The 16999-nt window shown below is 45.2% G+C and overlaps 1 protein-coding gene across 1 annotated transcript in view; it reads right to left on the minus strand.

The window, feature by feature from the left end:
• Positions 1-16999, minus strand: part of LOC138503896 (mucin-2-like) — a 577632-nt gene that overhangs the window by 497028 nt on the left and 63605 nt on the right. Inside the window, exon 3 of the mRNA XM_069623967.1 lies at positions 1665-1926. Within this exon, the coding sequence (XP_069480068.1) occupies positions 1665-1926 (262 nt within the window). The remainder of the gene's footprint in view (positions 1-1664; positions 1927-16999) is intronic.

The following is a 16999-nucleotide window of genomic DNA, read 5'->3' on the forward strand; positions in this document are numbered from 1 at the left end:
CTTTCCCTTTCTTCCTTCCCATACCTCTCCTCTTCTCTTCCTTCCCAAATGCAAATTGTTCTACATGCTGTTTTTCTGGTTTGAATCATGTTTATTTTATTGCTTCTGTGTTCCATGTTTAATGTATTTTGGTTGTTATGCTGTAAAGCGCTTTGGTGTAAAGCGCTATATAAATAATAAAATACAAATACAAATACAAATAAATTGTGTTGTGTTTTGGTTTGTAGAAGTGTGAGGTTTCAATGGGTTATTTTACCCCTACTCGTCCTTGTACTCCTGCGAAGCAGAATCCAATTGATCACGGTTACCTACCCTCACAAATGAACAAAGAGAGGTAATCCCCCATGGTTACAGTCTTGCTGGGAAAGCAGAAACAGTCTGGCTGGGGGAATACACATAATCGTTCCACAGTTAAGCAGGGATCACCGACATATGTTTGATACCACTTTGATGTGGCTGTAATCATTTTGAAAAATACCATCCACCAAACCTTAACTCAGGTATGGCTTAAATCTAAGGTTTCCACTTTATGATTTTACTGATTTCTTTACATAAATACAGAAGGAAATAACGTGGGGTTCCTTTCAGTATTTAATTGTAAAAAACAGAAAAGGGCAAAAATTAAGGTCTCTTGCTTATATCTCTATCATGTCTTTCTGTCCAATGTCTGGAAATTAATTCAACAGAGAGGATATAAAAATGAATTGATTTCCCTTTCCAGTTGTGTACATGATTACAGAGATGTTTCTCGGGCCAGTAACAATAGCAGGCCATGTGTCCCTTAAATGACAGGCTTTTATGCAAGTTTATGCAGAAAGGACGACTCGTCCTTGGCACTTGAGGGGTTGTAACAATACATTGTAGCTGGATGTGTGGGGACTCAGCTCTTTGAGAATTTCCTTATTGCATCCAAGCATTATATATTTTCTCATTGTAATATATGTGGAAAAATATTAGTAACACCTTTTTATTCTACACAGTAAAAAAATATATACAGATAATGTAGGCACAAAATGAAATATGGAAAAATACAGATGAAATTGTTGAATAAATAAATCCCATGAAACCTTATGCATACCTAAAGTGTAACGTGCCACCAGAACAGTAGACTCATAATTAGCTTTTTTTTAAACAGAGGTGCATATCTGAAAGGCAACCCCTGCACTGCAAAGACTTGGCTGTCACTGGGCACCAGTGACCTCTAAATGCAAGTTCTGTGCCAATGAAGCAGAGGAGCTGCAGATCAGGCTACTAATGCAGCAGGGAACAATTGTACACTATTCTTTTGGCATAGAGTTCATGAAAGGGGAATCTGATTAGCAGATTTCCCTTCCTGAAGTAGAACTACCCGCATCATTTTATTAATTTAAAACAAATTAAAAAGTCCAGGGCTTTTACACCCTCGTCAGATGGCAATCATTCACACTGCCACTATCATGTACTTTTATATGTCTGGACACCTTTTTTCTAGGTATAATACGTATAATAATCTGCCAAATTTAAGAGATATGCCCACGCTCTATAAATATCACAAAAACATTAATTAAATATACATTTATAAAAGAATGGTACAAATACCACACTTGAACCTATGCACAAAATCATGTGTATAGCATGAGGCCTTCTAAGATAGGCCCTTGATCTGTTATGACGTCTGGACTTACAAGTTGCCGTTCATTCGGATGGAGTCCTTGGTTATGATGAAGAACTCTCCGTTTATCACGATGGTAATGTAGGAGATAGTTGGGATGCCATCTATAATTGTGCGCCGAAGCTGGATGTTGAAACTCTCAATGTTGCTTTTGCAGTTGGAGGAGAGGAGGTAATTGCAGGTTCCGGGGAAGTAGAAAACATCCCGGTCAAAGGTCTTATAGTGGAAGTTTCCCCATGTGCTGCACAACAAGTTGTTGTTGAGATTGGGTCCAGCTGTGAAATTAATGCATTGTGTTAAATTCTACTTATATCAGCCATTTGTTTTCTTTGGTACGGTATGGTATGGTATGGTATGGTATTTCCAGTAATCTGTCTAAATTATGTGAAAAACATATAAACATCAACATCTTTCAGGTCATAAATGTGAGACTCAAACTCCCATCCTAACCCTGTAGCACAAATCACCTGTGATTTTGTTTTCAGATTTCTGCTTTGGTTTGACTGACTTTTTTCCTGAAAAGTCCTCATCCAAGTCCTGATCAGAGATACAAATACCACGAGAGCCTCCTGAGGGAGCTAGGCCACTCAGGTTCCCGGGAACCCTGAACCAGGCCTTTTCTTTGTGAGTATCTTTGTGAAATGAGGAGAGGACGTCGGGAGTGGGGATGGCAGGTAATGGTTATTGAGGAAGACCCGGACGCGCAAAGCCAACAGGAGTGCCCACCAACATTCAATGTGAGACAGCGATTAGAATCCCCAACTCACAAAATCACAAGCAAGTGTTCCATGACAAGGTTCCATGGAACCACTATAGCACTTCTCCCTCTCTAACAACAAACAACAACAACAAAGACAAACACAGGAAGAGTGAAAGGATGGACAAACACCAATCATTAACGGAACAACAAATGTAACAGAAGATGGAACTCCATCCAGTCCAATGCGGAACAACAAATGTAAGAACTGGACCTCAATTCCCATCACACACATAATCTCTCAATCTCATGGGTGGGACCCTTGGTCTCGGCAAGCGACTCAATGCCATGCAACCCCGTTCACCACCTGAGTCACTTGATGTTCCCACACCCTCACATACAAGATTCTCACTACCCACCTCGCAGTCCTCATCAACGGGCACCGAATTCTCCTGCACCCATCTCTCCCCCATATGCACCATGCCTCACAAGCTTTTCCCCTTCCTTTGAAAAATTGGAACTTTTATCACCAGACCAATACAATTACCTGCCCAGGTCATCCCCCTGAACCACAAACATGTCCTCCAGCACCACAACCCTCTTCTTGCTCCACCGTGAGCCATCATCCAAAACCACATATCCGCCCCCACCTTAACCACCACCTGTGGGGCCAGGAACACTTGGACACCCTTGGGCACATACCTTGGATTCTTCACTCTCACACAGTCACCAACTTGCACCTGGGTCGGCAATTTGTACCCTCGCCGCAACCTCATCAAATCCTGAAAGACATGCACTCTCTACAGCACCTCACACATGTTGATCTCAGTGAGCCCCTGACCCTCAGCTAGGGCAGCCGATCTAAGCTTCAAACCTTCCTCTCATGAGATCAAACAGGGTACTTACTCCCAGTCAAAAAGGATGGAGTGCGCCTATATGCCGTCAACGCTTCCGAGAAAGTATCCCACCAAGACAAACCATTAGCCACAGCCATCTTTACCGCCCACTTAATTAATGTATTTATTTTATTTATTTATTGTGCATTTATAAGGCACTTATACATCAAGGAATTGTATTTCAAAGCGCTCACAGGGCCTTTTGAGCATTCAGAGCATGCAAGCGAGAAAGGCAAGTGCAGAGAGAGAGGGGGTACATGCTAGGAGTTCCACAGAGGGAAGTGCAAGGAAGTAAGTTATAGCAACTGTCAGAGATCACGTGGTAAGAGTGGTCAACAGATAATACAATAAGTGCAGACCTGTGAGACAGCACAGGCCAGTGGGTGTCCAAAGGCAAATGCTGAGAGTGGGCGGAGTCTGAAGGTGATTGTGGGGGAAGGCCAGGGCCCAGAAGGACACATAAGGGGCCTGGTCACCAATATCAGGGAATGTGGGGTTTAGCACGGGAAGGAGAGGGGGAAGAAGGAGGTGAAAAGGGAAGTCTTGAGGAGTGTCTGAAAATTGAGGAAATCCAGCTCAAGGCAGAGAGGAAGGGGGAGGCTGTTGCAGAGGAGGGAGCCAGCTGAGGAAAGAGATCAGCCACCAGCTTGCTGTTTAGAGAAGCCCTTGCCACACACAGAGTTGGTGCGGGAGGAGCATAAAGAGATGGAGGGAGAGTATTTGGTGAGGGCCAGTTGCAGATAGCGTGTTCCCCAACCCCAGACATAATTATGGATTATGCAGAGGGATTTGAATTTGATCCTTGCAGCAACCGGGAGTCAGTGGAGAGATTTTAGGGCTGGAGAGATACGGTTCCTGGGCTTGAGGCCAAGGATAAGTCTTGCAGCCCTATTCTGGATAAGCTGGAGGGGATGGAGAGAGGAAGAGGGTAGATTAAGGAAGAGGTTGTTGCATTAGTCAAGCCTAGAGAGTACCAGAGCTCTAGAGACATTGAGCTTTTGGTGGAAAGTGTGGAAAGGAAGGATTCCTTTGCGCGAGATGGAGATGAAAGTGGGCCTTCTTGGCAAGGTCCTGGATGTGAGGGAGTAAGGCGAGAGATGAGTTGAAGATGACTCCAAGGCTTCTGGCTTCAAATGCAGCAGAAGGGGGAGAGCCCATAGAGGGTGGCCAGAGTGAAGGGGAGAAAGAGGGAGCAGGAGTCCCAATGCGAAGGATTTCAGTATTGCTGACGTTGAGGCAGAGATCATTAGAGGTACACCAGGACAGGATGGCAGATAGGCAGTCAGGAATGATGGGGAAAGTAAGGAGTGGATCAGAGGCATGTTTGAAGAAGAGCTGTGTATAATCAGCATAACACTCGAAGTAAGGGGAGAAAGTGGAAATTAGGTGAGCAAGCAGAGCAAGATAGATATTAAAGAGCCAGGGGGAAAGGTTGGAGCCCTGGGGAACTCCACAGGTGGAAATAGAGATGGGAGAGGAGAAAGAGTCCAGGATAACCTCGGAGGGATGGTCAGCGAGGAAGGTGGTCAGCCAGTCCAGTGCCCGCTCAGAGATACCAAGGGTATCGTTGAGACATTTTATGAGGATGAAGTGGTTGACCATATCAAATGCAGAGGAGATATCAAGTAAAATGAGGACATCTGGAGAGTTAAAGTCGAGAGCTGCGAGCAGTTCTTCACGGGTGTTCAGGAGAGCAGTTTCCCTGCTTCTGGATGCTCGGAATCCAGATTGATGGTCGTGTAGGCAACCGACAAGCTCAGTATGCTGGCTCAGTTGGGGGAACTCCAGCTTCTCCTAGAGTTTCCCAAGGAAGGGGGTGATAGAAATGGGGTAGTAGTTAGCGGGACACAAGGGGTCGTCGGAAGGCTTTATCAGGAGGGGGCGCACAAGACAGTGCTTGAGGGAAATGGATTGATTGCATGAATCAGCAAGTGCAGGGGCAAGGGAGCCAATATTGTCCTTAATAGTTCTGAAAGAACATGGCGAGACCTACTTGGAGGAGACCTTGATAGAGTGGACAACCCCAGTGACCTCATCGGATGTGTTAGTAGAGAAGGCAGAGAGAATGGCAGAGGGAGGATGGGAGGCCATAGGTGGCAGTGGAATGGGAGAAGGAGAGGGGCGAAAAAGAAGAGAGAGTGCTCAGGATGTCCTGACGTTTTGCAGTGAAGTGTGTGGCCAATGCATTGCATAGAGCCAGAGAGGGAAGAGGCTAGGTCGAGATTGCTGAAGGGTTGGCAAGTTCCTGCAGATTGTAAAGAGTTCAGCCGTGTTGTTGGATGCTCCAGAGATGCATGCTTGTATGTGGGTCCTTTTCTTGGAACAAATGGAGAGTCTGTGACAGGCCAGTTTGTCGGAGTGTGAGCCTGAGGTCTGCATCTTCCATTCCGCAGTTCTGCACTTGCGTTTCAGGGCTGGAAGTTTAGAATCGTACGAGGTATTATGCTTGGTGGCATGTTTCTGGCAGATCCTCATGACAGAATGTCGTACAAGAATGTCGAGAGTGTTAGTGATGGCAAGATGGAGGTTGCAGAGAACAGAGTAAGAGGTAGAATCTATAGTGGCAGGAGAGGGGAGATGAAGGTGTATGTGAAGGCAGCAGCTGACACTCTTTTCATCAGGTGGATGTCAATGAACGAGGTTGGCAGAGCTAGGGGAGGTGTGGTCAGAGGGCAGAGAGGACCCAGGTGAGAAGAGAGGAGGGAGTAGTCTGACCAGGAGAGTGAGGTGGTGGGTGGGGCAGAAAGCAAAAGATCAGTGTGGAGCAAGACATCAGGAGTATTTCCATCCAAGTGGGCAGGACCAGAGGGGATAATGGAGAGGGAGAGCAAGGTGTAGAGGTCACAGAAGAGAGTGGAAGCCATGATTGAGGAGTCACGGTGGATGTTGAAGTCACCCAGGAAAAAGAGTTTAGAGGTAGACGTGAGGAGAGAGGAGAAGAAATTAGCCCATTCCGAGAGGAACAGGGTGACAGAGCCAGGTGGCTTGTAGATAGTGGCAATGGTCAGGGAGGAAGTGGGAGAGATGACCAGCTTGCCGACCAGGCTCTCGAAGGAGGAGTATGGATGGGTGGGTATGAGGGAAGAAGGGTCCCACTCAGGGAAGATCAGGGTAACCCCACCGCCAGTACGGTTAGGGCGGGGCTTAGAGATGATCTTGTAGCCCTCAGGCAGAAGCAGTGACTGAGCTGGTATTGAACCACATCTTGGTAAAAGCAAGGATTTTGAGGTCAAGGTCTTCAAGGAGGTGGCAGATGTCAGCAGAGCGTTTTATAGCAGAGCGAGCATTAATCATGGCTAGAAGCAGCAGGTCACTGCCTTTGAAGGTTATTCAATGAGGGGATCAGGGGCGTGGTACAGCAGTCGGAAGAGGGGGGATGGTGACAGAGAGAAAGGAAGAAAGACTAGCAGGTGTAGGATGGAAATTGATGATGGACAGCAAGCGTCGGTCGGTCAAAGAGGAGGAGGTTGGGTTGAGGACCCTGAGCCATGAGTGATATTGCAATAGACATCAATGATACACCTGGATGATGAGAAGCCCACCAAAAGTACTTCCCATCTAGTGCCACCATTAATGGGTGAAGATGTGAATGGAGAGAGAGTAAAGATAAGATGAGGAGTCCACAGATCTGGAGAGGGGACAGAAAAGAGGATATCATAGACTATCTGTCTGGAAGTTGCGCTGATCTAGTTGTCTGCAATGGGTAGACTGGGGTTAGTGGTCAGGATGTCTTTTGTAAACTTTTTCCTTCCAGACTTCATAAGGGAAGGAGGCTAGGTTATAGTATAGCAGTTAGAATAGATAGGGGAGATGGTGATTGCCAAGGATGGAAGCTAGAAGGAGAGACTACACAGCCAGACCATTAGCCAAGGGATTATACAGCACAGTCCTATCATGCCTGATGGCAAACTCTGTGAAGAATTCCTGAATGCAGTGAGATACAAACTGAAAACTGCTATCCGTAACTATGCTTGCGGATTCACCCTGGCAAAAAACCCTGTGTAATGTTTCAATGACTCTCTCTGTCGTCACCGATCCCATTGCCATGGCCCCCACCCACCACGACATGTAATGAACGAAAACTACAACGAACCTTGCATCGCTGCCCATGGTGTCCATATGCCCCATGATATCCAGAGACAGAATCCACCATACCTATCATGGAACCTCCACAGGATGCACTGGTTGCGGGTGCAGAACCTTGCTTTTGTCACTGGTCATACACATTGTGCAATCTTTCACCCTGACCTCCACCTCCTCATTCCTGGCCACCAATATGACTCGCACAGACTCCGCTTAGTCAGTGACTGGCCAAGATGGCACTCATGGGCCAGAGTCCCCAGCCTCCCGCTCAGACTGACCTGTGGTACCAATCGGTCACCTCTGGTCACCCCCCAAGGGTCCACTGCCATCTCATCCAGAGCTTGCATGTAACCCTTCCCCTCCACTCTAGAAACATTGGCAAACCAACCATTCTGCAGACCTGATCCATTCCAACTCCACATCTGTAGTGCACTCTTCCTCCCACTCACTCTTTTCAACCAACAGAATAACACTAGCCACTTGCATGCACACATCCACCTCCTCAACACCACCACAAGTTGGAACGGGCAACCTAGAAAGACAATCCACTACAGCAGTCTTAGATTCCGGAATGTACTCCACCACAAAAATGAATTCCTGTAGATCCACCATCCACCTTGCTATCCTGGGAGATACAGACCATAAGCATTTAGTAGTCAACACGTTTGTGAACGGCTTGTGATATGTTCTTATGATATATGGAACACCCCACAGGATGTTACCAAAGCCTCCCTTTTGATTAGTGCATAATGTCTCTCTGCATCCCTAAGTGTCCTAGAGGCGAATACAATGGAACAATACGCCCCACTCTGTCACTTTGCCAGAACCGCACCCAAATCCACCTCACTGGCATCATCCGTAAGAAACGTCTTGCACTTGGGGTCAAATGAACACAAAGAGGGCACCTTTATACATCCTCCTACTACCACACAAACTCTGCCTGATAATGAGGCGTCCACTCAAACTTGGTATTCTTCTTCAGAAGAGCGCGCATACTGACCGCCTTGTCTGCATACAATGGAATGAACTTCAAGTTATAAGCAGTAATTCCCAGGAATGTCCTGAGCTGCTCCTTACTTTGAGGAGCAGGCATCCCCTTTATCACTTCCAACAAACCTTCCCTGGACAATATACCACTGACATTAATAGTGTGCCCCAAATAGGTGATGCAACAAACACCCACATGACACTTCCCCAACTTTAATATCAAACCTCTCTCCCACCGGATTTGCATCACACGGTGCACACAAGTATTGTGCTCTCGCTCATCTCTCCCATACACCAAAGTGTCATCTTAAAAGTAGCTTATGCCGGGTACATCCCTACACAACACCTACATCAACCGCTGGAACATGGCGGAAGCCAACACTAGGCCGAAATAGCATACAACAGAACCTATATGCCCCAAAGTGGGTAACAAAAGATATGAGAGGGTAAGACTCCTCATGTAGGTCAATCTGGTAGTATGCTGAGAATAGATTGAATGTGGAAAAATACACAGCGTGGCCAACAGTTGCCAACAACGTGTTAATATTTGGCAAAGTGTGCCTGTCCACCCAAATGCTCGCGTGAGCTCCCGGAAGTCGGCACACATCCTCAAGCCGCTGTCATGCTTGCTAGCCAACACAACGAGTGACAGCCATTTTGAAGATTGAATTTTTTCTCTTATGCCTACCTCTTTTAGGTTGCAAAGTTCACTCTTAAGTGCCTCCCTGGCAAGCACCAGCACATTCTTGGCCTTATGAACTTCCAGCACTGCCTTCCTCTTTAGCACAATCTTGTATGAAAAACCATGCAACATTCCTAGCCTTTACACAAAAACCAAAGGCTACTCCCACCTCAAATCCTCAGCAGATATACTGGCCATTGGCTGATCACCGTCCTCACACACAAATCAGGCACAACTCCTACCTGGACGAATCTGTATGTCTAAAGCTGCCTGCTCGGCCCATCCAAGTACGCTCACCCCTTTGTTTGCTACATATAATTTCCCCTCTGTGCACCACCCCTTGAATTCAATCTTGGCCCACTCATATCCTGAAACCTTTATAGGTACTTGCTCATAAGTACTGGGCTTGATGTCTGCTGGCCTGAGTGCAGACAGGTCCTTTCCATAATTATCTCTATTAATCTGCGGAGCAATCATCATATAGGGTGAACCCGAGTCCACCAACATTTTGATCCATATACCAGTAACAGTCAGCATGTCCCACAGTACCTTTTTCTCTGTCCCTTGAATCTGCAAAAGCAGTACCTCTCCCACCACACCAGTGCCGCAGTCATCCGCCTCAACCATTCTAATGCCCTGTCTGAACTGCATTCCACTCCCGTGCTGCCATTCAACCCACACATTCTTGCAAAATGGCCTTTGCCAGTACAACTCCTCCATTCAACTGCCCCAACTGGACACTCTTTAGCACCTGTAGGGAGACTTGTACATCCACATTTTGTGCACAGTTGCCTCTGTCTGCCAGTCAAGATCCTATTGTATGTGGTCCTTGTCCTTCCACTCTTTGAGGCACCTCTTGCTTGTTTTTTCCTTCACCACCACCCTTCTAGGCAGTCAATATTGCTTGCACATTGTCACTATGTAGAGGTCTGTTGGGTCTCTCTGTGACAACCTGCACTCTGGCACAGAACTCCACGATAGCCCTGGCAGTCTCTATAACCTTGTCCAGAGGAGAGTTCTGATCAATCCATAACCTCTCACACACTTTCTTGTTGCTAGTTTTCATCATGATCTGGTCCCTGATGTACTCCTCCTGTAACCTGGTAAACTTACAAGTAGCAAAGAGTCCTCAGAGCCATAACATACATTTCTATAGACCCTCCTGGCAACTGCACCCGCAAGAAGAAATGGTAACAATCAAGCACTAATGTAGGCCTCCTACTGAAACGCGTTTCTAATTTCTTGAGGGCTGTTTTGCACAGGCTCGCCTCAGTTTCACCTTCCCTGTTACGGAGGCTGCCACGCTTATGTCTTCCCCTGGCAAATGTCTGAAAACTCTGAGATCTTCAGTGCCTAGACAATTTAAAAAGGCTGCTTCCTTCTTGTCATCACTGTAGGCAGCACCACCTGCTCTCCTCAGAGGATCTCGTGATCACTGCGCATCTCGTTCTGGCAAATCCAAAAATGTTGAATATGAAAATGGCGGTGTACCGTGATTAAATAAATCACCCTGTACTGCTTTCCATCTACCCGGGAGGATAGCTCAGCGGCAACATGCTTGCCTTGGAAACAAAATGACACAAAGCAACACAGGTTTGATCCCCAGGTCCGCGCTTGAAAACCTCCGGGTATTAAGCGTGTTATAAATACGCAACCAAGAGACATATTCCTTCCTATAACAGCGCCTAGATGCCCCCGGGCTGTGTGAGCGCTTTAAAAATGCAAATAAATAACTCAATAAATACCCGCTACCGCTTGAACCATACTTACCTGTTTCTCTGCTTACTTACCCTCACTCCACAACCTCGATTATCCCGTCTGCCTGCGACAGAGGTTTTCTATTCCTAAAGTGGATAGGGAATTCGACCGCGGGGTTCTTTTTTTCTTTTTTTCATCCAAACTTTATTTTTCAAAAACGCAACCTGTTCCCATTTTTACCAAACAAGGGGTGCGGAGGACACCTCTGCAACCCACGCTCCCCTTGTTCGCTATTATGGGACTGACATTTTCATCAATACCGAATGCTCCGTAAATGCGCATTTGCATTTTTTCCCCATTATTTTACTATACAACCCCCTCATAGACCTTGAAAGCACCCACAATACTGGAGGCTCACCTGGGATTGCCAGAAAAGCCAGAGGGTGTCTGGCATTATTCTGAGTGCATCCCCACTCACAATACCACAAGGAAGTGTTCCATGACAAGGTTCCATGGAATCAGCATAGCACCTTGCAAGCAGGGCTGTTTGGGGTTCACTGGTTGGTGGAAGCCTTTTAGTCATCATAACATGATACAGTTTGCTGATTCCTGGGTGTGTCCCTATGGGGAATCCCTACGTAAAATCCAGTACGAAGTACTGTGGCTGAACATTGTTCCTATGTCAGAGTGAATGGGATACCTTTGCATTCATATGATGTCATGGTTACTACCTGCCTCTGACATCATGGACTACAGTTGTTAAGACAAGCTATGGCCAGTTTGCGGACAATGCCTAGATTTAATCCTGAATAAACATATGAGAGCCTAACCAGGAAGAAACATGTGAAAGTTGAACGTTGAATGGTCAGGTGGCTGCGAGAATGAATGAATAGATGTAAACCTATGATTAAGACCTGGGTTCCTTCTCCTGCTCCAGTTCCCCTAAAAGTGGAAGGTCTGCTCCTTTACCTTGCAACAACTGTGGACGAGACCCAAAGTACAGACGTAGATGCCAAAAGATGGATTACTAGGAGGCTATTGTGAACGTTCACATTACCTACACCCTTTCTGACAGGAAAGTCCTACTCAAGTACTATATTTACCAGGCTTAAAAGTTACCGGAGAGCAAAGCGAGGTTATGTTCTCCTAACCTGGTGGCACAAGCCCTTGACGATTTTCTGCTCCCAGGAAACATTGATGTTCTGGCATTTGTGGGCCTCGCATGAAGAGGATGGGACAACAGAAAATGAAGGCACCAGCAAACTATATTGTCCTAAACCTACGGCTGCTAAAAATGAAATACCAGCTAGCTACCAAGAAACCTCTAGTGAATGTTGACATTCCAGAGACTGGGTCCTCGACCTGATCCATCATTGCTTGACACCAGCGTTACCTTCTGCTGACCAGGCTATGGCTCACCTGACCTGGAAAGATGCACCGCACCCCAACAGGAGGAGTTCTCTTTCTTCTGCAATTCTTCACTTCCAATTGCTCCACCATTTTCCTATTTGATTGAAAATCATGAGAGCTGTTCTTCTGCTTCCAGTGCCTGCCACCAATGACCTCGCATCCCACTTGGGCATAGAGATAATCAACTGCAAGTTTTCCCCCACTCAGCTCATCTTTGGAAAGGTTACTAAGTGGCCCCAAACCAAGATCCAAACTGTGGCCTCAAAGCAAGACCCAAACTCGGACATTAGGCCTCCACCTAACACAATATTAGGACCTGTATCCCACTCAGCCAATCAGAAGCCTACTTGCTTCCTCCACTATTTCTATGGGAGACAAAACGTTGGCTACCTCTAAATCTCGTATTGGCCTTAGAGTGCGTGTTTAGCCAGACCCTGCAGAGTAATACAGTGTTATCTTGTATTCTGGTGTAACTGGCTGCCCACTTGGGAGTTAGCCTTCATCAAGCAGCTGTCACTAGCACTGTATGTGCAGTGCAGTGATTGTTTTGTGTTTGACAGGGCAGCCTGCAGTACAGATTATCATACAGTTGCGGTTTTGCATTTGGGAATGAAGCTTGCTCTGCTGCTGCATGCAATCCACCAGTGGTGCTCCAGGCATCTAATACTTATTTCTGAATTGTAACTGTTCAGTGGTTGTAAATGAAGTTGCATGGGACTACCTATGCAGGGTCTGTTTTTGTGTGAATGAAACTGCTGCTGAAACTGTGCTTGTTCTGTGTGGGTGAACTTTTCACACAAAAATACTTTCTCTCTCTCTCTGTCTCTCTCGCTGTCTCTCTCTCTCTCTCTCTCTCTCTCTCTCTCTTTGCCTCTCTCTCTCTTTGCCTCTCTGTTTCTTGACTCTCTCTGTTCCTCTCTTTCTTATGAAACAAAAGCATTGTACATTTCAAAATTCAACACACAGAACATTCTCACTAAATAATCCATACATTGTGGCTTTGTCAATGCTTGTTGTATCTGGTCCTGGTACTTGACATACGTTGTAGTATGGTATGCTAGTAAGGTTTTATACTGCATCAGGCACTGCTGTAGTGGTTGAACAATGCTGAGGCTTGTCCAGATAGTAATGTATTGTGTCTGCCATGGGTATCCACACCATCATTTGGAGAGGAATGAAAAATGGCATCAGAAGATAAGATGGATGAAGGGGAACAGAGCAGTAAATACATGCAAGATGTACTACGGTAAGACATGGTATGAAAGGTAGGGATGGAGATTGTGATAGTTTGGATGCTTGTGGTGCCAGTGACGAACGATCAAAGCGTGTGGCAGATCACAAATAGAGTTAATTCACAATGCTCCTAGGAATTACCATTTAACCCATGAGGGCTGTTTCTAGTACTTTAAATGAGTACTGAAATGGGCCAAGAAGTGTCTTGATAATGGGTTCATTTGTGCTCCAGGATACCCTTGATAATTGCAGAATTCTTAGGTTTCACTGTAGACTGTCAGACCCCAAGACGGAAGCATTTTGGAAGTAACAGAGCCCAGAGTGGGCTTTGTGCAAGGTGAATGTGGTGGGCACACAACGGGAAGAGGAAAAGTGAGTGTGGATTGTACCTCATAGTGCTTGGTCTAGTTGGCCACCTGCTGGAGTCCAGGTAGGATTGGAATGGTCTTGTGAAAGTTACTGTGAGATGAAATAAATCTTTAGACCAAAAGGGCTAAGAACCATGGAAATGGTAAAAACAGTTTTTTTGTAGTTTGATAGCTAGTTCTAAAACATATGAAATTAATTTTGTTTTTGCCATGTGGGCACCTTTTGATTTTCTGGCATTTTGAAAAAACACTAAAATGGTTCCAGATAGTGGCAAAATCTAGGTAGATTGCAGAAACTTGAACCATGTCCCATTGGGCTCAGCTTGATTTGGCCCATGTAAAACATGTGTCGTACATTGAGATTCAGACCTCGTTTTGGCATTTGGACCCTCTACAGGCATATCAGATGAACACATGTACAGGATTTACCTCTTCCTCTGACATATGAGCTTAATCCGTTCGAGGTTCAGGACTCATCATCAAATTCCCTGTAAGAATACAGCTGTCTGACTTGTTTGCAGGAAGTTCATATTTTTTTATGTGTGCCTCCTTGTTAAGGTGTCACTCCTCATGATTTTATGTCTCTGATATTGAAGGACTACTTTCTGGACCCCTACAATGTCCTTTTTCTACAGGCGCTGTAACTTCATATCTACTGCTGTCTGCCCTTTACTCACCATCCATATAGGGGGTGTTTTCTGGACACTCTGCTCGCCTCCAAACTCTCTCCCGCTAGCATGTGGTTTATCCCAGACCCCTGGTCCAACCACCAGGTCATGCATGACAGGTGGGACAGAACCAATGAAAAATCCCAGCACCCAAAACTAGTGGAAGAATGTATCCAGGTCTGTGCCGTTAAGAGAGTAACAGCCGACCGAACCACTGAAACATGAACCAACCTGCACCAATCTGGGACTCCCTGGGAAGCTATTGGCCTCCATAAAGAATGAAGTAATAGACATTTAGACCATCTGGTTCCTGCTATTTGTAAAAGGAAAACAAGTGTCTCACAAATATAGAGACTGGTACAATACAGTTCTTGCACTGCTCAAAATTAAAAACAGAGTACTGGAGACCAAATAGAGAAATACATTGCCCCTTACCCCCTTTTCCTCCCTTGACAAAGTGGCAGAACTGAGACACCAACATGTGTACCATGCCTCTAACAAACATACTAAAAATCACTTTTTCAAGACAAAATAGTTCAGTCAACAAACACTTTTACAACATCTACAAGCTAAACATCCTCTGGAAACCCAGGCATTTACCACTAGCTCACAAGACATGGCTGGATTCCTGGCCTCTTTCTTTGTCAATACGGTAAATCCATTCAAGACCTTTGGGCCCTCTAATCCCAGAACCTTCTCCCTCCACAATGTTCTCATCATTTAGAGGTATCACGACTAAAGAAATTGTCAACACGTACCAATATTAAGGCGTTTTCCAATCCAACATTGGTGCCCTGGCTTTTTCACTTGTTGGCTTGGTAAACAGTTGTTTCTCACACAACACGTTCCTCGGCTTTATGATAAAAGTCACAGTTCATCCTACTGCTAAAGAAACCTTCAGAAGATAAAATACACCTTGCCAACTACCAGCCTAGAGACCATATTACTCCAGCACTAAAAGCTCTTCACTGGCTGCCCATGGAAGGTTGTACAATCTTCAAGTCCATATATATCATCCATCAGGCTTACTAGAATTCAGGCCCCTCATCCCATTTGAATGCAATCAGGATATAACACTCAAACAGATTGCTAAGATCCACTAAATCCAAAATAATTGGCAAGAAAAGGTTCCGAGTAAGATGCTGAACATTGCCGGTGCCCAACATTCAAACAATCTTCTTGACATGATGCACAATGAGGAACACCTCACGTCCTTTAGACAAAAAGCTCGTGACACACTGGTTTAAGAAGTTCCTTAACCCCCTAATACTTTAAGTGCCTCGCTGCCCCCACAAGGGCCATCACAGTATATTTTCAGTAATTTCTTTAAGGAAGGTACTTACTAGGGACACTTCAACACTGCGCTTCCATTGTTATCAAGTCATGGAGTCCCACCACTCCACCTCTTTGCCTTAACCTGGACGTAATTTATCTGGAATGTGCAAGGTTGTGAATGAACAGACCACCTTACTCCTCACCCCCCTTTTCATTCTTGTCTTTTGGAGCACTCAGTACCAACTTTGTCTTAGACTGGGCGCTATGTAAATCAAGAATCAAAAAGCATGTAATCCCATGTCTGAAATGGTGTCTCACGCTCATTTATTCCTGGATTACAAGATCATGGCATACAGTTGTTTTACTGCCATGTTTTTGTTTTAATGAGTTTTTCATGGGTGGGCAAGAGGATAGAAGGGGCAGGGGGTTAGGGAAAGGGATTAAATAATAGAGAAGGTGCTTCTGGGGGACCCCCATTTTTTTTTAAATTCGTTTTTTTAATTAAATATTTTCATTCAAAAACTAATCAAAAAAATAAACCTGGTTGTAAAAGAACATAGTGTTAGGCAGAATTATATGCAGTACCCTTTGGGAACATCACACACAATTAGGACTACAAGTGAGAGTACAAATTCACCTTTGGTACACGCCTGTACTACACAGTAAAGTGGTAGCAATGGCTGAGCAGCCAGACTTATCTCAAGAGTAAAGTGAGCAGTATCAATAGTTACACAAAGGACAGCAATTACTATGATTCAAACAGACACTGACTCAAGTTTTCTGAGTAAAAGAATATACATTTATTTACACATCAGTTAATAAACATTTCACTATTATCAAGCAGTTGAAAAATCAATTTACTAATACACTATACCACACCCAATAGATTCTGGACAAGTTAGGCTCAAAATGAAGTGTGAGCAAAATGGCACTCCAGCAGTTTAAAAGGGCGGGAAAGACAAAGTTAGATAGAAGTTGAGCAGCACCACCAAGTAAGTAAGCAGGGCAATCTAGAAAAAGGAACTACAGTGAGGAAATCAAATCAAGAGGCCAGGGCCAAAGTCAATGGACCAAAGTCTTTGCAGAGGATCACACAGTTCAGGGTAGTTCGCGGTTAAGTCTTTGCCAAGAGTTCAGAACGAAGTTGGTCGGATGAAAAGTTACTTTAAAGAATGGATAAGGACAAGCCCTTGGATTGGCGAAAGATTTCACACACTTTCACTGCAGCTGGACGAAACAAACAACCAAATTAGCACAGGACCTTTAAAGCAGAAGAATGCTGTAGCTGCGGCAGACGTTCCTGGCAGGTCCTGCAGGCTCACGGTTCCTGAAGCGATTGTCGGACTGACAA

This window comes from Ambystoma mexicanum, chromosome 11 (assembly GCF_040938575.1).
Source record: "Ambystoma mexicanum isolate Mex_15411 chromosome 11, UKY_AmexF1_1, whole genome shotgun sequence".
Classification (NCBI taxonomy): domain Eukaryota; kingdom Metazoa; phylum Chordata; class Amphibia; order Caudata; family Ambystomatidae; genus Ambystoma; species Ambystoma mexicanum.